The following is a 23529-nucleotide window of genomic DNA, read 5'->3' as shown; positions in this document are numbered from 1 at the left end:
GACGTGGGGTGTGGGGTGTGTGTGTGTGGGGGGGGGGGGGTCATGATCTAGTTAGAATAACATGGTATGAGGTTCTGATGTGGATGAGACCTTTAGTGGGCACATTCTCCAGCTCTACCTGTTATATCACCCCCCTCTGCCCTCACTTGGCTGTGGAAAGAGAGGGGGTACTGGCTGTCCTTGCTCTAGGACATCGCTGCTGATGCTCTTCAAGCAATACAGCAGTGCACAATAAAAGGATGCAGGCAGTGAGGTGTGTGTGCATACATAACACTTTGATGTCAGATGCTTGTATGCATTCAAATGCAACTGGTCGGACAGACAGAGGTACTAACAGAGATATGTGGCTCCCGAAGAGAAGCTTACTGTTCAAGCAGAGCAATTCATGAAATAATGATAATAATTCCTTTAGATCTTTTTCCACATTTGCACATTAACATAAATACACAGTAATTTTTTGGCAGTTGTCTTATTACTTAAAACAAATTAACTGTTAAGTCATGTATCAGGCAAGGTTTGGTGTCACAAGTGATTTAAAATGACAAGGATGCGATGAGAGATACCATCTCTTCACAGCTTTTAGAAGTAAAATGCAAATATCCATATGATATTATTTATCTTCTTAAAATAATCTGCTTTATGAGTAGGTCACCGTCAAATAACTGTCAAATTAGCAAAACAGATTAAAGCTAATATGGTCCTTTAAAACCAATCATCGTAAACTCACTATGACAAACAAAATTACTATCAAATCCACAGCAGTTTACATAACGGTGATAAGTTGAAGTGTACTGTAGAGCAGTGTAGTGTGTGAGTGGGCAGTTGTGCGTACTTGGTGATGCACAGTAATCCAACACATCCATCCAGCCATCTGTGACCTGTGGCCCCTTCATAGTACCTAATCCCACCTGACATATGAATGATATTTCCCTCCTGGTTCTCTCAGAGACAAGATTTAAACTGCAAAAGCACAGGGATAAATCCTTTTCTACAGCAACAGAATGTGACTGTGGCACACATGCAGGTAGCAGCTAATGATTCAAACCTGATAAGCTCTTAAGAGTGTGTGCCTGAGCATGCATCAGTGCGTGCATGGGTGGTGAGCTGGAATCCTCAAGACCTGATTATCACCGCTCTGACTTCCAAGAGTTGCTGCTAACATCTGTCCATAGCAGTTGCATTTAAGTTGATGTGAGGGGCTTTTCACCGCGTTGCTCAGAGGGAGGATCAGGCAGCATTAAACAGTTCTCGGCACATGCTTCAAATTAAAGGATGTAAGCGCATGTACTGCCACAAACATTTAAGTGAGGACCCACTGGATGTTAGAAATCAAGGATTTTTGGGGATAAGTGGAGGAAAAGGGTGAACTGGCCCTGGCTGAGCTTTTCCCGTATTAATCCTCTTAAACAAGCTTCCCCTGAATTTCGATAGTTGACCTATGACTCTAAAGCGAAACTATGACAAATTCTGAGCTGTCCATTGTTAATCCAGAACTCGCCAAGCATTCAATCACAAAATCTCAAAAAGGTCTGTGGTGACCCCAAACCCCTGACTTATGGACAGGGTTAATAGTGGTCCTAATACACTCCAACGAAAGGGCAGAAGCATTTACTTTTGGGCTGATATTCTGTAGAGTTCCTCCATCACTGTGCCACTACTGGCGGGTACGGATATTGAACTGTTCGGTTTGTCAGTTCTTTTCTTAGAGAGACAAAATCCAGACTCTGCCCTTTTTTTCTCTGCTTGTGTCCCATTTTCCTGGCTGTCAGGCAGTTGTCACATGAAAACAATGGCGGGGACGAGGTGGAAAACACATAAGCCTACCTATGCAAATCCTTCTCTCTCTCTGTGACTGCAAGCTTTCAGCAGCACTCTTTCTAAGCTTTGATACATCACATTCAAAACTCATATCTTGACACACAAAGGTTTAACGCATACTCTCTTCTCGCTGGCAATGTGTGGAAAGTGCTGCCATAACTGTCAGGCCCGGTATTGGTTGCAAGGTGCCAGGGTTTCGGGGTTGAGGTTATCGACTCATGAATACCTCACATTTATGACATTAATTTATTCACACTAACCAGATCCAGGCATTGCTCTACTTCCAACGACTATCATGTAAACAACCTAAACTGGGTTATCTTAGTCAAAATGAAAGCTGATAAACATGTCTGGATTACAAGTCAATCACTCAAACTACTGGTCTAACTTCCCAAATGAATACACCCGAAAGATCAAAAAGTGACCTACATGCAAAACAGTGCTGTTGTACACAAACAACAGCATGGGTAGTGGTGGAGAAGGATAACAAATAAAAAAAAAAGTTAGTTTTTTTTTTGTTACTAGAGCAAAAAGGCTTTCATGTTACAACTAATGAATGGAATAAATGAATTAATCAAAGCAAAAAACAATAAACACCAGTGAAAACCCTAAATTTTTCTTCTCTTAATTTGTGGGACTAATAAGGTGTTTCTTGTACGCCACACAGCCTGACAGAATCTGATTATCAAACAAATCACAGGGTTATTAGGGAAATTAATGCAAACCCTTTTAACGCCTAATGTTCAAAATCTTAATACAAAGTGCTCAGTTAATGTAGCAGTAGTTGTCAGAGGTAATTCATAGTATTTAGCATTTATGCTGTAGTGTGTACATGAAGCAGACGTACTCTCACTTAAAATCACAACTATGCATATGTGTGACCTGCTGAGGTGCGGTTTAAATTTGACCCAGAGGACAGGCTATTGACAAATCTGCATAGATTCTGGTTGAGACAGCGCTGAGGGAGCCTAGAGGCTGCTGATTGCACTGTGTGTGGGGGGATTAAACAGCTTCTCTCAGTTAACCCAATGCCTTCAGCAGTATCTGTGGGGTCTGAGGTCATTAGAGAGATGAAAGACACGGGGGTTCCCAAACTCCAGTGTTGCCACAGGTGTTTCATTCTTCACTAGACAGATCTCAAGGGAAGGGTGATCAGGAACAATAAACTAATGAATGCGGGTCATATTTTAGGACAAGAGCAGAGGTCAGCTTTTAATAGACTAATAGTGTGTTTACCAAAATAAATATATATAGTATATATATATATATATATATTTTGCACCCGACATACAATATCTTTCCTAAGCAGCTATACAGTATTCCATTGTCCCTTGTCGAGGGCCTCAGAGCAAAGCTTGTAATGAATGCAGAGACAGCAGGGAGAGTCATGCAAATGGCTCTTGTGTGGCTAACAATTAGTGTATTCCCAAGCCTGCCAGAATGCCCAGTGAGAGGTACTCTGTAGTGTAGAGTATCAGGGATCGATACACACGCGGCAGAGAGAAAACCATTAATTCTTATTAATAATGGATTAGCAAGTTATCATTTTCATGAGGCAACACTTAGTGGGAATTTGTCTGATGGCATCAGCACTGGTTGTTTTAATGGAACACTTCCATTAAGGCCTTTTCAGGCCATTAGCAGGCAACTTGTTTGCAATTAATTCGATATAAAGCTGCCTCCCCTGTAAGTTATTTACCCCGGAAAAGTCAACTGCACTTCAGGCTGTTTGTTTAAACCAATAAACATCATGTTTGCTATCTGCACTTCTGTTTTACAGCTCAACACCAAGGAGCATTGTGTTATTTGTTTTCCAAATGACACATGTACATTGCACATGTTACAATTTATTTGAAGGGACCCCGGGATTGAATAATATGAAAGAGTGTCTCCCATAATCATCTCGATGTATTTCAGGTCAAGATGATTTATTTCTATTACCCAGTTTTTAAATTTCAATCTCTCACATCTGTCAAACTGAGATCACATTCTAAGGAGCTATGAAGAGCAATGCAGTTGTCATTGCACTATTCACAGTGCAGTCGTCCATCAGCTCCTCCACTTACTATTTCTGTGTCAATCACACCATGTTGTTCTCTTCACTGTGAACTAGCTTAACGTATGCACTGTAAGGTGAGTGAGACAGTATGATTTTTATTTATGGCCTAAATATCTTTAGCTTACCTTTTGTGACACAAAGTTTCAGTGTTTAATATTGTTGCCTCACACCAACAACATCTAGGTTTCAAACTAGGACCTGCACAGGTGGAGCTTGCTTGTTTCTCCCCATGTTTGTGAAGGTTTTTGCTGGGCAGTCTGGTTTCCTTGCACTATCCTCTCCCGCTCATTAACAGTCAGTTCACACTGCTTTCACTCATGATGACACAGAAACCAAAGAAATTTTCTTCAAATGATAGTGTCGTGGCCAAAGATTGATGGAACGTCATAACCTTTATCAGGACTTGAGTGAAATCACAAGAGCAGTGTGATTCATCATCACTCAGATACTGTACTTAAGACAAAATGTCAAACCTACAGAAGAGAAAAGGAAAAAGAAAAACATCAAACTTTCAATACCCCGTGGACCACGAAGACAGGCTTTCTATCAGGCCTTCCAGCCTTCAGTGAATTATTCAAGACAGTGGAGAAGAACAAGAACTCTAAGTGCAATTACCCTTCACTCCTCTCTTCCCAGTGTGAGCAACATTAATGTAATGGCTTTCATCTTCTCAAGCCGATTAAGAAAGAGGGAGGAATCTCTCAAGTCTGCACTCTCTCTCTTCCTTTCTGTCAGTCAATGTATCACATTTGGGGGGAAAAAACTAAGAAAAAACAACACATTGCTGCTTCAGTGACTGATGCCTGGAGTGGGCATTTAAAGCAACTGTTTAAAAAACATGCGAGGATAAACGCTTCATTGTGTACTTTTTGATGGTGAGGATGTGGGTGTTCCTGGTATCACACAATTGGGAGTCTGAGGTTTTATATTACCTGTGGTATTTAAACTGGCGCCCAACCTAGATCTAGTCAAAGATGACTCACTACCTGTGGCTCCTTTCAACCCACCTCAGTCCTTAAGGGAAAGTTTGAACAGACATTAGATAAAGGCAGACGCTGCACAATGTTTTCTTTGTAATACTTTTTAAGGGAAAAACTACTTCTGTTTCCCAGTTGTGTGAGGAAATGTATAAACCTTCATGTCGTTTTAAAATTATGACTATAAAATGAGGGCATATGATGTTATATTTTTTAAGTTTCCTTTTCTCAATGCTAACACTCTGCTAACATCCATAATGGCCTGCGGGTTAGAGATTCACCATGTCATTAACTGAAAACAAATTATGTATAGTTTGAAGCACAATGTGGACACTGCAACGAACAAGCCCCTCATGAAATCTGTGGCCCTAACCTACGAGACAAGCCGGCTAATGTGTCGGTTGAACTGCATAAGCTCATCTGCATAAGCCTGGGGGGCTATATCACCTCCTATGTTCATTTAGTTGGCTTGATGATGAAATGTTCTCATTTTCCACTGTCATGAAACTAAGTGTTTTTCCATTTTGAAACTGTGAAGGATGACTGACTGCTGCATTTGAAGGCATGTGTGGGCGGGTAACAGAGTGTCAACCTGGAAACACTCACATGCAAAACAAAACACAGAGAGAGAAAAGTACATTTTGCATGCAGCTTGAATATGTAATAAAGCATATAGTGTGACAGCTTTGTAATGGAAATCCAAACTACTCTGTAAAGTTGCTGCAGGAGTATGAAAGAAGATTCAGGCAACTGATGAGGGGACTTTGTTAATGGTGGTGGGTAAAGTCCAATGGTCACCTTGGCTCAGACCCTGACACTCATTAATAGACCAGTGTGGGGAAAATGTTAAGTGTGTTAAGGGATCCCGGGAGGGGTTGCGTTAGGGGCTCAGCTGCAGAGATGCCTCCCAGCTTCTTCAGAGATCCCATTTTGGGGTTAACTCATCATCCATCACAACACACCCCCTTGTGACCCCACTAACCTCATTAATTTGCCTCCCTTAGATTAGCCTTCCCTCAGAGACCACAAAGAACCCCTACCATTGTTCTCATCCTCTCACCCACACGGCCCAGGGGTCTTAAGTAATTCAACTCTACGTTAGCCAAAACTGAGGGGAAATTAAATTATGTTACTGTAGGGACATGAAACAAAGAAATTCTGGTTTTACGGGTGCCAACAGGCTCGTTGGTGCTTCCCCTATGATTTAGCCTCTTTGAAAAGTAAAGGTGACCATTTACCCATGAAATAGATCCCACTTGAGATCCGACTATGTTTTATTCTGCTCCATGTCCACAGGCTGTTTGGGTTGAGTTAAATGCCTTTAAATGCACCTTAGAGGATACTCCAAAAGTAAACAATACAAGGGTGTGTGGTGATGTGCCCATAAGATACTAAATTGTGTCCTATTTAATGGCGGCTAACCTGAATTTCTCCAGTCTCAGCAGAGTCTGATCAATGACCAGGATGTGACGAAATAGCTGTATGGGCATTCCTTTTATGCTAATTGTTCTTCCCACATAATATCTCTCAACATAAATTAAATCCATATCAATTGGTCCAAATCTGTGTTAATACCAGATTATTCCAATTCATATAACCTAAGATTAAGTGAGAATGTAACAAGTAATACATTTTAACAGACTGTAAGGAATTTAAGTGTCTTTTGTCAATAAAGCCATCACTATGAACACAGAATTAAATGTCTTTCTCTGCCCTTTTCTGGAAGGACACTGGCGGTTCTTGTCGCCCTGTGGCATTGCTGAATCCGGGACACAGCAGAGGGTTTGGGTGACTGCCTCTGGCCCTGCTACTGAGCTCCCTAATTAAACTATTAATCTCACATCATTAACCTCCGATGACCCTTTCCTCCCTCCATTCTGACATTGCTGCACTGGCTTATGAAAACAACTTCCCATTGAATCTCTCCAGCCTCTAAATTGCATTCCTACGACACTTTATCTTGCAGATGTTTTTCTCACATATATTGCGTTCTCCCACTGCTTTCACAGACTGCATTTTCTATTGTTTAGCTTTCTCGCCACCTCAGCCTCTCTCTCTCAATGCGCCTGTCTGTATGATGTGTGTGGACCACAGCTGTGTGTTAAGTGCATTACTCTCCAAGTGGCTCTCCAAGGTGGATATGGTTACTTTTAATTAAAAAAGAATCAATTTATATCCCTGTCAGTTTTTGAACTGGGTGACCATATGGACACTTAAAAGTACAATCCAATTTCCAGCAACCCAGCCCCCTGTCTGGTCACCCCTTTCAGAAACACTTTGGCACTTCCATCACATCAGTCCAGTGTAGTAGCGTTAGAAATTGCCAAATCAATCTACGGACCTTGTCTTATAGGTTCATGTAGTACATGGCAGCTTAGGTGGATTTAAGAGGTTTTTCGTGCACTTTTTTGTTCTCAAAATTCTGGTAAGGTACGATATATTACCAGCTATTGGGCATATTTCTGTCTAAAGCCATGTGTATTTAGCATAGTAGCCCCATGGGATACCTCTTAGTGCTCTAACGATTGATGGGACATTAAAGAAACACAATGGCTAGGAAATTGTCTATAGAAGTAACAAACTGCAATTAATCTATTGGCAGTACATAGGGGAATGCAAATTCGACAATAAAAGGTTGTCGCATGAGACAGTGGTTTGATACAAAAAGTCACTTTAAACTTAAGGAGGCATCAGCGGTCTCGCTGCATCTCACATGAAAAGCCACCCAAGATTATAACATGAGAGGCACCAGTGAAGACACATACATCAAAAGCTTATTAAAGCCAATGAAATAACTCACACTGACAGCACTACAAAAAGATAACCATTACATTTAAGTGCTGGGTATGTGTGACTTTGAGGCTGACCTTGCGCGCCAGTGGCCTATTGTGTACAACAGGGCTGTATAGAGAGCTGGTTGATTAGGCTGAGCTCCCTGGGGATCGATGGGACGTCTGCGATCAGCACTCGGAGTAATCACACTGTATTGTGTGCCTACTCGGTGACGATATAAGATGAATGATGTCACAGAGCTATAACACTGATAGTACTGGTGGTGTACTTACTGTATTTGTGGTACTAAATCATGATGAATTGTGCCATCTTGACTATTACACCAAACAAACAGTATGACGACAACCTTTGAAATGTAGCCGCCCTACTTCAGCTAACAATGCACTGTAATGGAATAACCCACAGTGTTTGATGTAAGGACATGGCCTAACTCCGCTCACACATTTGGCACATGTGGTTGCTTTGCCTGCTTAACTTTTTCAACTGGGAGACAAGGACACCAGACTGAACCCATGTAATCAGAAACTTGCCAGGCACCCAGCCCATAATATCTGTCTGGTGTCTGCCCTGTAATACAGGAAATCCAAACCAGAACTATGAAGTTCACATAACTAAGTTGCATACAAATTACAGGCACCAAATGCACACAACCCTGCCATTAGTGGTAGGTGTTATTTTTGCCCCCCCCAACTGTCTTATTTTAATTCTATGTCTGTTTCCTCTACAGACATAGACTGCTTTTTCATAATAGCAGGTCTAGGACTTTTCCCATGTGTGCTTTCATTAAGCTACCAGTTTTCTCTAAGTTATTATTTGTTTTATCTTCCTTTTAAAATGAACTGAAATTTTCAGATGAAATCTTTTCTTCAGTCCCTTATTCTTATATCAGTGCTTGGGTGTTATCTTCACTGAAAGTGCTTGTGCCTGCTTGTCACAATAGAGTATCTTTGTCTGTTTATTAAATGCTTGGTTCTGTGTCTTTATGCGTAAATGATGTGATTACTGAAATTAGAGACCAGGGCAATCTTAGAGACAGAGAGGCAGAGAGCAAAGACGCTAAATTTACACAAATAAAGATCTTTAATTCTGGCAAATGGAGTGTATATGCAACATGTCCTGAGTGCATAAAATGCTGTGGATACGGCCATGCTGAATATTTGCCTTTGCATATAGGTATCCGCACAATATTGATCAAAAAGAGCACAATAGCAGCACAGCTTAATAATCAAGGTCCCATCCAAACTCTGCACTGGACATCAGACATACTCAGCACATTTAAATAATATCTTGGCACCATCAATACCCCTGACATTACCTTCTTTTGTTGATGATCTCTAAAAAGCAAATGCGATTGAATCAGTTTTTCTTTCATTCCCTTGGTGACAATTAAAATGCAGGCATTGAAGAGCACAGGTACACAACAAAACATGACAATAAACATGTGCACCAACCAATAAATAAATTACTGACAAGGCAGATCCCATTTGCTTTGTTAAGAAACATACTATGCCAATTATTCATAGACCAAAAACTGTCCTAGTTATTTCATTAATTTCTTAAAGATAATTAATCATCAGCAATTCATACTTTATTTGAATTCTTAAGTGATTGTTAGTATTCAGAGTTTGTTATTTTAAATCAGTGGGGGGACAAAACAACAAACTGCAATAGTTACGAGTGCATGGGAAAATCCTGATCAATGGACTTGAGTCAAATACAAGTCACTGTGTTTAAAGTCTAGAGATGGATTCAATGCAGCAGGGCACATCTTTTAGTCCTACTTGACCACTACTGCTCCAATCAAGGTCTGATTTGCTCCGATCAGATTACAAGCACTTGCCAGACCACAAGAAAAAAAGACAGGGGTGCAAAACATTTCCAAGAGGTCAAGTTCACACTTATACTGTGCAGAACTCCAGACACACTGCAAGAGACAAAGATTACAATACTGGGCTGAGTGAGAGACAGCAAAGCGTTACAGAAAAACAAATCCTATTGAACCCATGTATTAAAGGACAGGGCAGTTGACGTGGTCGGGAGGGGGAATGGGAGGGGTTGGGGTATAATTGAATTACAGTGACCCTATGACAGCACTAGAGGTGAGGTCATGTGTTGAATTAATTCTGTCCCTGACCCCAACTCTGGCAGGGCAGTACCCCCAACTGCCCCGAGACCCAAAGGTGGAGCGATGGTGACACATCTTTCTGAGCGCCCTCTCCCAGCCAAACAGCGTCATTCAGATTGACAGCAAAGCACAGAGGCCGACGGAACTTCACTGCATGCACTGTACGCTTATTTTTAGTGCAGATGCTAAGGCTCTCTATACTTGGGGACATGCATTAGATGAGCGCGCTATTTCTGTTTGCTGGAATCCACCAAAGACACCTAATGTAAATAGAATATATATTCTATTTTAAATGAAGCTCTACGATGAGCAGGATGAAAGCTGGTTCTACCTGAATATCAAAACATTGAATTAACATGAAACAATATTGTGGGTTGAATTGCATTTGTTCAGCTGATCACTAGATAAGGCACTACATTAAAATTATTCTCAAAGAGCTTTTTAACCCCCCATTTTGTTTCATTTTCTCTATATGCAAAAGAGGCTAAGATGCTACTGTCAAAACACAGTGCGTTCACAAACTATTCAGACCCTCTCACTTTTTTCACATTTTGTTATATTGCAGCCTTATGCTCAAACCATTTAGATTAATTTCCCCTCATGAAACTACACTCAAAACCCCATAATGTAAAGTTTTAATTTCACTTTTTAATTTTTAATAATACATTTCTAAAATTCTGTTTTTGCTTTGTCTTGATGGGGTATTGAAAAATTAATTTAAACGATTTGAGCATAAGGCTGCGACATCACAAAATGTGAAGGGGTCTGAATACTTTGTGAATGCATTGTACCTATGAGGTTTATTGTAAGGAAAGCAAGGCAGGACTTCACAGGTGAATGAGGTTACTTACTGTCTGCCACAGAGGAGAACACCATGCAGCTGAGTAGAAGCAGGAACAGCAACGCCCCTCTGGGCAGGAGGGGCACTGCCAGGTGAATATTAGGCACCATGTTCCAAGTTGGCACTGCTCCCTCCTCAGTCCCCTGCTAGATGCGTCCCACTCTGACAGGATCAAAGACTAACACCTGGGAGAGCAAACACATGCAGAACAGGAGTACAGAAACATTAGTATTCAAACTCACGATATATTTGCATACATTTGAATGAGCATAATAACACAGTAAAGCAAAAATATCAAAAGCAAGTCGCAGAGCAGAACCAAAGGAAACTGAAATTTTGTATACTTGTAAGAAAACAACAGCACACAACACTGGGGATCTTTGGTCGCGATCAAAAAGGCACCCACTAACCACAACAAAATCCTGCTCGGGGCAGAGGAAAATACAAGTGAAGCGAATGTAACACGCAAACTACATCAGCAGAGGAGTTAGAAAACAAATGCAGTACAGTGCCACGGAGAGAAATCATGGGAAAAAATAACAAGAACAAAGGGGAGGTCAGGACGCAGGATTAAGCTCCTCAGTCATCCTCTCACAATGAGGATCAGTCATAAACCCAGAGGACCTCCTAAACAGTTCTCCCTAAGGACCACCGCCCACTTAATGTTCCCCATTAAGAAATTGAAACTCTGTCATCCAGATGGGTTCAAATCAACAAAGTGCCATGATCTCAGAGAATGACAACATGCACGCACACGTAAACATTTAACATACAACATAGCCCGTGGGGGGACGATTGGTCAACAAAGGAGCAGCAGGTGTACCACAAATTAACCATAATTGAACGAGCTATGAAACACAAAGCACTCCTCCATCACTTTAAATAGTAGGTGGAGACACAAAAACAAAGGCTGTCCCTCAAAACAAACTGCACATGCACTGACTCTTTGTCTTTTTAGGAATTAGATTTAGTGTAGGAAATGACTAAGCCAGCTGATAAGATTTAGATATATGACCTTAAGTTTGTCATAGCCTGCAGTTTCGACGTCTAATGCTATTATAAACAAAGTAACTGTGTATCCCAATAAAATGAGCTAACTAAATTTCTTATCCCTGCTGTAGCCCATGGCCATCTGTGATGAGTAATCATAACGCTGTACAGCAGACCACAATATAGTAAGGATAGATATCTCTCTTTTGATGGAATTAAAGCGGTATCTCCAGAGGACTTCAGAAAAAAAAAAGAACTAAAATGAGAAAAGTTTTGAAAGTTTTAAAGTGAGCCTACGTTTTGTCTTCCAAGAGCTCTCTGACAATGATTCTGAACAAAGCTTTTACAAGAGGCCTACTGGATTGGATTTGAAAACTTTCTCAAGCTCGTCTGCTCAGTCTCACTGCCCAGTTCATAGTGGTGACAGAACAATGCTGATTGCTGATATTTGTGAAAGGAGAAAGAGAGGGTCTCACAATGTGAAATATCTTGAGGCTTGCTGGGTGGCCGGTCAGCTTTAGTCTATTCAGTTCAGCTAAATAAGTTAGAGTGTCAGGAACACAATGCCTCCAGTATCTTGTGGGAAAAAAAAAACTTTCCATTCTTAAGCCTGTGGAGGTGTTGAGCAGCCCATTACTCATGTGGCTTTTTCAGTGCGTGTGGAAACAGCGAAAAACACACACAGACTGGGCATCTCTTTGACCACCCTCTATGTGAAACAAAAGAAAACATTCTGTTAGGCTGAGTTCTGAGTTCTAAGCAAAGCAAAAAAAAAATTGGACTTTCAACTTGCCGGTTTAACCTCGTATGACAAGTCACTTGGCAAGGGAGGAGAGCTGAGTAAAAATGATGTGAACAATGCCTCACCTGGGCACAGTCGCCGACAGGTATCATTGTTGGCTAACTCTTCATCACCGTTTGTCACTTACAGGAATGTGCCTCCAGGCTTTCAAGTCTGCTAAACCAATTTCCGATGCAACATGTCTTGCATCTAAGGAATTTCCAAACAGTGTGTGCAGCCAACATCAGCTATTGTCAGTGAAAGCTCAAGCTGTGTTTGTGTCAATCTGCATTATACTCTTCCCTGCATGTAAATTTTTGAGACGTACCCAAAAGTGAAGCTAAAATAATTTAAAACCTCTGGAATAAAAAACCTTCCCTCTGTGTCTTCACCTTCGCTGGTAATGAGAATGCAGCTCATTGTTGGTGTGTTAAGCTGTAGCAGTCTGTCGAAGAAAAACATACACAAATACACTGTTCAGGGTGCCAAAGGACTGGATCACACACCCCCCTCTGCAACCGGAATTAAAGACATTTAGGCCCCATTTTTATTTCAAGTTAATACCCCAACTTAGCTTTGCAAGATGAGCGTAACTCACATCAAGTTTGCTGGCTGACAAATTTGTTTTGACACTCATTTTTATGTGAGCCAGCGTTGCGTTGGTTCATGTCGGTGGGTAGACAGAGTGAGTGAGGCTGATAGAGTTGGCTACTCGCCGTGCTCCAAACCCTTGGCGGTGGAGGGATATCTTTCACAGCAGATGCCAGAGAGAGGCAGATGCTTTTCATCTTCAATGAGACAAATTCCTAGAGCGAGGTTTATTCTTTATTTATTTAGCTACTTATTTATCCCAGTGCAGCTTGGTGCCTCCCAGCTGCACACAAATACTATGGGACAACGCTTGCCACCATGTGCATTTGTGTTGTGTGTTGGTGGTGCTGGTGCCGGTGAGAGAAGGACAGGGCATCAATGTGGAAATGGTACAGCGTGATCCAAAATCTGAGCAAGTGGCTCAGAACACAGGAAGGCATTGCTTGCTGCTATGTGGGAGAGCGAGAGAAAAACAATGAGAACATGAAGGGGTGGATGTCTGCCCTTGTGAGATTGTATGTGAATCCTTATGTCTTGGTAATGATTTAATTCTGCAGCCTGGTTTGTGTGTGTGAGTGAGAGAGGAAAGCATGCATGAGAGAGAAAGAGTTGGTACTGCATAATTATGGCCAAAATGATCATCCAGATTATTTCACCAGAAATTGAGATTCTAATTAATAATCACAATAATTAGTCCGGATGAATTCAGCAGTTAAATTGTTTTACAGCTACAGTGGATGATCTAAATGAATACAGTTTGAAACTGCAGTCCACAAACTGAACTAATCTTTCAGAAATTAGTAGGCCACAACATATAACATCAAAATTATGGAATTCTAGCAAACACAATTTGGACTAACATTGTCTTTTTGTTCACCAGTGACTGACTGAGGCTGTGTTAGCCAGCACACAGTTAGTAAAGGTTCAATACATTCATGAAAAACTTAATTTTTTAATATGCTGTGTTTATGCAAACACAATTAGTTAACTACCCGTGACAGGGGATCCTAATATAGGAAAACAATAGATGAAGTAAAGTCAAAGATTTGTTAGAACTTTCCACCTCATTATCACTTACAACACGGACATGTATTGGAGAAACAAAGGGGAGGCTGTTTAATAAATTCAAGCCTGAAGCTTCCTGGGCTGGTTAGCTGCTGTCAAGGAACAGGCATTTGCAACAGCCCCATTGAATTCATTATTTTGAATCATTCCACAAAATTTGAGATGTAGGTGGTGATTCATTGGTCTGCAATCAGGCTAAAGACAACTAACAGTGCAGCACTGGCTGTTCTGTCCAGTTTGTCAAGATGTCATATATCCTATTTATATATATATATATATATATATACACACATACATACATATGGAGAGAGCGACAGAGAGAGCAAGAGAGAGAGAGGATGCTGTGGTGGAAACATGACATCTAAACACAGAGGCACCACGAAAGAGAAGAGAAGGTTATTGAATGATACAAAGTAGAAATAACCCTATATCACCAGCCATTCATGAGAGCATCCGCTCTCTAAGTCCATTAGGAAGAAGCTTTGGAGTCTTGAGTGTCTGGGGAGTTCTCAGTATTGCAGACCGTGACATATACAGTATATATACACTGCATAATAGGCAGAAGACTAAGAGGTTTAGGGAAGTAATTAACAAGGGAACACTGGAATGTGAGCATCTCAAACGGTAAACTGTTGAGGACAAAAGAGCCTCTGTGTGAGTTCACAAAAAACACTAACCTATGCTGTTTGCTTGTTTGCCACCCACATCAGGTGCCTGTCATTCAAGTTAATACCCCTTGTGTGCGTGTGTACATGTGTGTGGCAAAGGAGTGGCCACCCATACAGAAGTAGTAGTCTACAAACAGACAATGTAAGACACAGTACGCAGAGAGCGCGCAGAGGCTGTGTAAACACTACTATTACACTAACTACAGGTAGCATCTCTGCTCTCCATCGTTTCCATCCCTCCTACTCATGTTCTCTCTCTTTCTCCGTCTCTGTTTAATGGGTCATCCTGAGCGTGGGGAGGTGGGACAGCTGAGATATATGGCTAGCAGTGTGGGGAGCTAATCATGGCCATCTCTGGAGGTGATAAACCCAGACCAGAGAGGTTTGTGTTGGCACAGCCTGCAACGGCTCCATAAACACAGTTACAAGCTGAATTTCGACAGCAGTGTTTTGGCCCTTGATTAGTTTTCCATGCCCTAGAAGGCTCACCCTCATAAGTCTGTGCTCTTTTTTTTTATTTTTTTATTTATTTATTTTTTTTACCTCAGCAGTGAACGTACACCACAAGACCCCAGGAGAATTACTGGAAGCCAGTGAGCCACATATTGTAAAATGAAAGTGTAAAGTAACCAAATTAGGTTTTCACTCCAACTCCGAAAGCCTTGCTGTATCCACAAACTTGATGGCGCATGTCGTTTTTACAGGGCTACACTGAAATTCACCTAACAAAGGCTAATGTCCTGTGACCTATCGAGTTCTACAGCACTTCTGTTTACAAGCTGATTCCACAGAGTTAATTGTTAACGTTTTACTGGTAAGATGAAGATTGAGAGACTGAAAAACACTATAACAGACGAGTGCACTTCCTTAAGTTGTGCAATAGAAAAGTAGGCAGCACTGATTATGCTGACCTACAATGAAAGCACTCAGGGAATAAATCACATGAGTAAAGTATATGCTTGTGTGGATGACTCAATGAAATCCACCAAGTAGTTTGTTTAGGACATTTGCAAATTAGGTATAATAATACAGCAGCGATGCAAAATGTATGCAGACATTTACAATATGCTGTATGACACAGAGCCACCGTGACGCACTGCGATGTAATCTGTGACGCATGAGGGTTGGACTTCATGCACCATGCTCCTGATAATGTCCTGACAGAGGCACTAACTTGCCTCTCAACAGAATGCAAAGACCATTGCATATTGGCTTCACCCATATGATACAATGTCGATTGGCATTTAGTCTGGTTGAGTGAACATTTAACAAAACTCAAGCACCTCCATAAATTGCCGGTGAAGTGGGGATTTACAGTCACCTCTGGGGGGCTACCAATCTTTTCAGCTGCAAATCAATCTGGGAATGAAAGGTGATATGTATTACACTGATATGTATTACACAGAGTAGAAGAGACATATCAGAGTGCCACTTCCATTTGAATTTATTGGAGAGTGATTATTGGCGTTGTCGAGCTGCAGAGCAAGGAGAAAATGGCTTGCACTACAAAGTGCTGGGCGAAGGGCCTGCAATAAATCAAAAAGCAGGCTCAATGTAAAACAGACATTCATCAAATAAAAGCAATGCTGTGTATACCTGGACCAATCGGCTGTATGAAACAGCTTTCTGAAGTGGCACCAATCTTGGGAGCCACATCAACAGAATATAAATCAGTGCAGCTTAAGCATATTTTAATTCTAAGGGCTTTTGTATGGAAAACTCATATTTCCTATACATTCCATCCCATTTGTTGACATCCCAACAGGATTACACATGACACTTGCACTTATCATCATAGGTATTAACATAATTATGATTATTATTTTGCTTATAAATTTTCTCAGTTTATCTCTTTCTTACTTCTCTGTCCTTCGCTTTCTCTCTCCCCTGACAGCGATGGATCTTTGTTTTGAAAAGTGGCACATAAATGTTGTTGTTATTATAAATAAAGCCAATGGAGAAAAAACAAAGCTTAGTATTCAGTTCAGGGTCTCTAAAAGCCAATAGCCTTGCAATAGTTCAAAGAATGAAATAAAACGTATATAAATATTTGTGTTTGTTTACATTTTTAGAGAGTTTTACAATTGAATTACTGCATAATTAAGAATGATTCTGTGGTATGGCCAAACATTAAATTAGCAATATAAACTGAGACACATTTTCAACAGCAGATGTGCATATATATCAAAAGGAAATTCACACTGTCAAGCAAAAGAGATGGGCTAACACGTCACCACTTGACGGTTTGCTTGTGGACAGATGGTGCCATAAAATGACTAGGCAGGCGGCACAGAAGGCATGGACTCCCCCCTCACACCACACAGAGGACTTCAACCCCCCCCCCAACCTCAGCACCTCCTCAGCAGAAAGCCTCAGCTCCGCCAGTAAAAGACAAACAGAGTGAAGGCATGTGAGCAGAAAGACTGGCAAATACAGAGCTCCATAGATCAATAGCTTGCCAAACACAGGCAGTTGTTCAGGCTCAGCTCAATCCATGGATCTATCGTGGGGGGATTTTTAGCGACCAGAAAGCGCTGAAATATTAGAAAAGTGGTGCATTTGAGAACTACATTAGAGCATGGGAAGATATGGAGTACAATACAAGCTTAAAACACACTGCATATGCATGTTCTCTCAATAGCATTGCCCAACTTGGCCAGAAACCATCCCTTCAATACCCTTAGGTCTAAGCGTATCTATTTTCCACAGGTGGCATGGAGGTGAGAATATAGAGCCTAACTTTGTGTAAGAGGGTAGGAGGGGCTTTACAGGGCTTCATACTCTTCAGCAGGTGTCTACACTGTTCTAAATCAATTACTTCTAGTCAGTCAGTACTTAGGCTAGGGGGTATTGTAAATCAGCTTGGTGTCAGGCCAGATTAGCGACTGTAACGGCCTGGGAGAGAAGCTCTTTGGCCAGCAGGGACCCTCCAGAGGCCGACATGTGAAAGAAGCTGTGGCCTCAGTGCTCAGTGACAGAGCAGCAACTATAGTAATTGTTTGCCACAATACTTTGGACTAGGGTTGGGCTATCTGGAGGCTGTATATTGTGAGACTAGCAGGCAATCCCCTATGCCCTTTCCATTCCTTTAATATGTCTCGTCATTGCAGAAAATGATGCAAATCAATGAGCAGACAGCTTTAAGGCAGTATTGGATTTGCAGGATTCTTTCATCAATGTGATTAAATACCATGATTCGTCAGGTATTTAATTCACAGACTTAGCCAGACAGACCTCAACATGTGAGTTTCTCCATATTACCTCTACTTTGTACACATTTCTACAGAAATAAGGATTTGCCTATTCACACTGACAGGGTTCAAATTGGCTGTGAATGGATTAGTCAAAGTGCTACCATTGGCTATTAGTCAAAAAATACATAAATAAATAAAAAAGATCATTCATCCATTCATGGACACTGGGAGGATGGGCTGTGCTTGTCCAATTGTAATCTTGAAAGCCGCTCATTATCTCTCCACATCCTTTTATGCAAATCTACTTCTGAGCAACTGCAGTATCAGCAATGATATTCCCACAGAACAAACCACCACTAAACACAGACGTGAGGACAAGTAACTGTAGCCTACATTCACTTTATGACAGAATGAATTTTTCATAGTGTACTGGATGGCGTTGGGTTTTTTTGTCTTCAGTCAGAGCTGAAACACGGAGATGAAACTGTATATTGACACAGTGCTTTTATTATTTCACCTTACAACATAGCACGTAGAAGACACAAGGAAAACAATCCTCTGCAGTCCAAGGTACAGAGGAACAAACCCAGTGTTGACACAGGGAAGGGTTAGACTAACTCAGGGAAGGCTGGGAAAAACAGCAAGCATTTGTGGTGGGAAACAGAAACATTGCATCTGATGGTGTCTGAGGCAAAGCATAAGGGTATATTTAGAAAGGAGGACCCCTTGATGAGAACTGTGTTTGGAGGAATTAACAAGGTACACTGAGACCTACCTTGAAACAAAAAACCTATGTGTAACACAAAGAAAAGCCAAGACTGCTCTACCTAAAATGGTTAAGTCCTAACAGATTTAACATGGGTTAGTTGCCATTGCAAATGTAGAAAAAGAGAATCCCCAAGGTCCTAATCCAGCTCCTTTCCTGCCTTCTATTCCCGGCAGTTATCCTCTCAGTCCCTGTCTAACTAGTGAAAAAAGGCAGATTCTAATAAGCCTTTCTGTCTTTCTGTCAGTCTGTGTTTGTCTCCATCCCCCCATTTCTCCCTCTCCCCCTCTCTCTCTCTCTCTGGCCATGTCTCCTTCTCTGTCTCTTTCTCTCTGTGTGAGCCATGAGCCAGTCTGTTGGAGCAGATGGAACCATATATCCCCATCTCTCTCCGGAGGCCCGAGGATTTAAAATGTAAAAGAGATGAGTGTGGAATAGGCAGGGGCCAGTGGATAAAGGGCAAGAGAAGCAGGGGCTCTCAGCTTAGACTATGTTCATCAGACAACTTCAGTCCTCCTAAAACCAGGACTGTGCTATGGTGCAATAAACCCGGAGATGTAGACTCCAAACTCACAACAAACCTGGCGTGTCTGTCCTCACTGAGTGTCTAATCCAACATTTTGTCCTACATGATATGAGTAGAGCGGGAAACTGTATTCCTTTTTGGTAACAAGGGCAGATGCCTCAAAATTCTCTAGTACTTTTTATAGAAGAGAATTCAACACTAAATTTGATCATTAACTAATCTTTTTAAGTCTTCCATGAAGCAAAAATTACCAATATTTATATCTCTATTTAACAAACCAACTGAATGCTGATAGTTAACAGCCATAGGCAAAAATAAACTGGAATTATGATGATGCTACTCCTGAGGCTCTCTCTTCATGTTGCATTGGCTGGAAATGTGGAGTCAAACCTGCCTTCCTCCCCACCTCACCTCAGGCCACCTTTCAGGTAATGAGAAAGTATCTGGACACTGTATCTGTCGTCTGGGAGAGGATTCTGCTTCGTCCTCCATCTCTGGGTGGCAGGTTGACAGACAGCAAGAGTGAAGAACAACAGGCGGGCGAGGTTGTGAGCAGAACAATCGATTGCCAGCTGACTAGCAAGCTCCATTATACTGACAGGCCGGAGCCACAACACGATGCCCTGCACTCCACCAACGCCCTCATTACTACCAATGAATCTCTCACCGGGACCAGTCTCACTCCATCGTGCTCTCCCCTTTTGCTCTCTCTTGCTTTCTCTCTACAGTACATCTCCCTGGCAAAGCGTGGACTGAATTTCACTCTGTCAATCTGATGGAAGTGTTTGAAAAGAGGCAAAAGCCACATCTAAGCCTCTGCACTTAGTTTTGTGCACTAGGCACCAATGGGTACAGAACAAAAGATGACATGGGGTAATCCACAGTTCAATGTTCTTGAGAAAAATGCAGCCTAAATGTACATTTAAGCCTGGGCTATCTTGAAGAAATGTTAACTGTGCGCGAGGGACCTCTCCCATATTTAACATTTCCCCCATTATCAGCCTGTCTTTCAGCTATGCTATCTGCTTTTCTGGTCCTTTTTCCCCCCACCATCCCTCTAGTTATTCTGAAATCCTTAGTCCTTGGAAGACTTATTTATACTCTCTCTCCTACCCCGACCCTCTCCTTCACAGTACAGCTGCAGATAGGATTTACCTGCAGCTGAGACAGCCTCCAGACTATCAATTACCACCAGTGTAGAGTCACTGTTCTGTAGCTTGACTAACAAGACATATACACGCAATACATACACTCAGCGTGTGCACACACACACACACAAATATAAAATGATCTCTTGGACACATCCAGTTAGAGAAATTCTGGGCTGAATGTGAGTCATAGGATTTTACTGACTAATCAAATAGATGAAAATCCACTTCATAAAAAATCTAGACAAGAGCTTCTCTTGTGATTCAGTGCCAGTGCAAATACATCCAATCAAGCAAACTTGTATTTAGATCAAGTGGTCTATGAAAGAAGCACAGAAATGATACGTGAATAAGCCAGAGATTTGATCTTCAGAAAATAAATTAGTGCCATTTATGTGAAATGTGTAAAAAAAAAAAAAAAAGAATAATAATAAAAAAAGGTCATTTCAATCATTACAATGACATGTTGAAAAATCAATTAAGAAGCTGAAATAATAGAAAAACTAGTGCTGTGACTAAAGTTTTGACTCACCAATTTACATATATGTTGTTCAAGGATGTGTGAGTAAAGGCAAAAGTGTTGTGCTAGCATTTGCAGACATGATTACAAGATCAAAAAAAGCACAAATACACAAAACTAGGAGCCTTCTGCAGTTCATTTGTATAGTTGTGATGTTTGACTGGTCTGCGAGGTGCTGAAAACAGAGAGCTCACCAAATTCTTCCTGACATATCATCTCGCTCTCTGACAATGATGAGACTGAACACCAGGCCGTTACACATACAGAAAGACATGCAGGGACAGGACCTGTCACTCATCCGACCAGATCCACCCTGACGCCTAAAGTGCCTCTGTCAGGTCAACAAATGAGAAGCCATCACAGCCGATGTTGCAGTCATCAAGCTGAAGTTATTCCATAGACTGCTTAAATGCTATCTTGCCATGTGCTGTTAAACTTGGTTGAGCATGTTTGGGCTCAAGGCGTCAGTTTTGATTCCCAGGCTTAGTGTTCTGTTGACACACCATCACAGGAGGTGAACAACCATCCAGGAAACAGAAATCATGCAAGTGGCATAGACTAACATTTCCTAAGGGCATGTGTCCATACAGCATTTCTTTCTGAGCGCTAGCGTCTTTTTTCAGTTCTTCCCAGTGATGAGAGAGAGTGGCCGCCTGGAGAAAAAGTGCTGCAGACCTTTTTTGTTCAGCCACTCTGAGCATGTCTAGTTGAAAGTTTCTGAACTTTCCGGAAAAGCGCTGGTATCGTCACTGTAGCTCCTATTCAGGCAACCATTCAGATGAGGTGGGACTCATCACTGTGGTAACCAAGAAAATGGAGGAGAAGCTTGTTCAGGCCGTGTCTGTCTATCCTGAGCTGTGTGATATGTCAAAGACAGAAAAGCCCATTTGTGGGAGCAGATCGGACGGACAGTGAATGTTACTGTTGTGAGTGTTGTGCTTTTATCAACATGTCATCAACAATGTCAAACAAACAGTAATAAAAAGCAAAGGGGTGATGCTAGTCTGTCATACAACAGCAGTGGTGATATGTTGTCATAGAAACAAAACCCATGCATGGTGCTTTTTTGATGAAGTGCTGGGATGAAGCGCACCCCAGCGCCCTGCCTGCGCTTTCATGCCAGAGAAAAACGTTATATGGACACAGGCCCTAATAAAACTCTTATGAGGACTACAGACTGCAATCTAGCAATGCTTGGTCATGTAGTCAGTCCATACAGCCCAATGCAAGTCTGTGTAGAGAGATCTGAGGAAATTGATTCCTTTTAACTGAGCCATCGTGTCTAGCCGTGGCAGTAGCACAATGATCATTAGGATAACATATTCAGGTCAAAAAGCTAATGAATGTGCATTAACAATGGCCTGTATGGAAACTCAGTGTAAAGGAAAACACTTTGCGACATTCACAGCTCACTATCAAACCATTAAAACCACTAGTAGCCACATGAGATACTGAGCAAAGGGTATTTTCCTCATGCTTTGACAAAATGTGCAAAAAATGTACTATACATTATTTACTTCATACATAAAATTAGATTGCCTTATGAGCAAGCTTGTTGAGTTTACAGTGTAAGATGTAAAGGGGCTTTCCTTTTAACTATAAAGGAGGAACTGATAACCAGTTCCCCCTTTCCTCAACCAGTCCTCTTGTCTGACTGGCAGCCAAGGCAGCCCAGTCTCCCATGTTTACTAATGTAGAAGCAACCCCTTTATCAGGGAAGAGATTTGTAGGGAAGAGGCAGGGGATTAGCCATCAAATTACCAGGCAGACAGCATCCCTGCTCCAGGGTTGTGAAGCAGTAATCTCTGAGGCTGAAGGGGGAGATCCAGATAAAGGTTTGGGACTGGTGCTGTGGAACTCCAAACTCCAAACTGTGCATAAGCAATATATGAAAGTGTGTTTCAGGGGAACTATTTTTTTCTAATGAAGTTTCTCCTTCCCCTTTTTTTGTAGTAACTAAATTCATAGGCTCAGATCACTTCATATAGTTTCTCCCATGTTGTTCGGCTATGTGGTGTCATTACAACACCCCCACAGTGTAAGAAAGCTCTCAAACAGGAATGCTGTAGCTAGGCAAGGCTGGTGGAATTAGATTTCAGTGGCCTTGCCCATGGTTCTTACATTGTCACCCCGCTGCCCTCCCTTAAACAAGCAGAGCTCTCCTCAGAGAATACCCCCTGGACACAGGAATGTTTCATCAACGCCTCAGCCCCCAGCATCCTTACAGGGCCACAGTGGGCCAACAGGCTCTGCACAGGCAGGCTATAAATAAGTCAGGCATTATAATGAAACCAAATGAATCTCCATCCATCTTCCAAAAACAAGCAGGGGACCTCAGAGTTGTGCAGGAGGAGGAGACATTGTCTGTGTGTGAAGATGAACCACAAGATGAACAAAAGCTAAATGTTGTGCTGATGCTGAATATTTTTTCACAGTGAAACATGCAACACACATGCTGTTCTTTCAGACACTAGTGTGACTGCATACAAATCTGTGTATGGGTAGCCAAGACTATGAAGATTTATTATTCCATTATATGATACCTTATGGATTGTGTGTGAAAGGCCAGCCCTAATGCTGCTATGTATGATCACAAAATAAATTACTGAACTTAGGAGAAAGTGACAGGAAAGCTGATGAAGTAATCAAGCAGAATGTTCAGTTTAA

The 23529-nt window shown here is 41.5% G+C and overlaps 1 protein-coding gene across 7 annotated transcripts in view; it reads right to left on the bottom strand.

The window, feature by feature from the left end:
* The window catches only part of LOC111230992 (receptor-type tyrosine-protein phosphatase F), a 184594-nt gene that overhangs the window by 110256 nt on the left and 50809 nt on the right, over positions 1-23529 (bottom strand). For all 7 annotated transcript variants that reach the window (XM_022757914.1, XM_022757913.1, XM_022757918.1 and 4 more), the window contains exon 2: positions 10624-10798. In XM_022757914.1, coding sequence (XP_022613635.1) covers positions 10624-10723 — 100 coding nt within the window. In that variant the 5' untranslated portion in view covers positions 10724-10798. The remainder of the gene's footprint in view (positions 1-10623; positions 10799-23529) is intronic.

This window comes from Seriola dumerili, unplaced genomic scaffold (genome assembly GCF_002260705.1).
Source record: "Seriola dumerili isolate Sdu_G_001 unplaced genomic scaffold, Sdu_1.0 BDQW01000291.1, whole genome shotgun sequence".
NCBI classification, from domain to species: Eukaryota; Metazoa; Chordata; class Actinopteri; order Carangiformes; family Carangidae; genus Seriola; species Seriola dumerili.
Note: the sequence above shows the minus strand (reverse complement) of the source record. Positions and strands in the feature narration are given on the sequence as shown.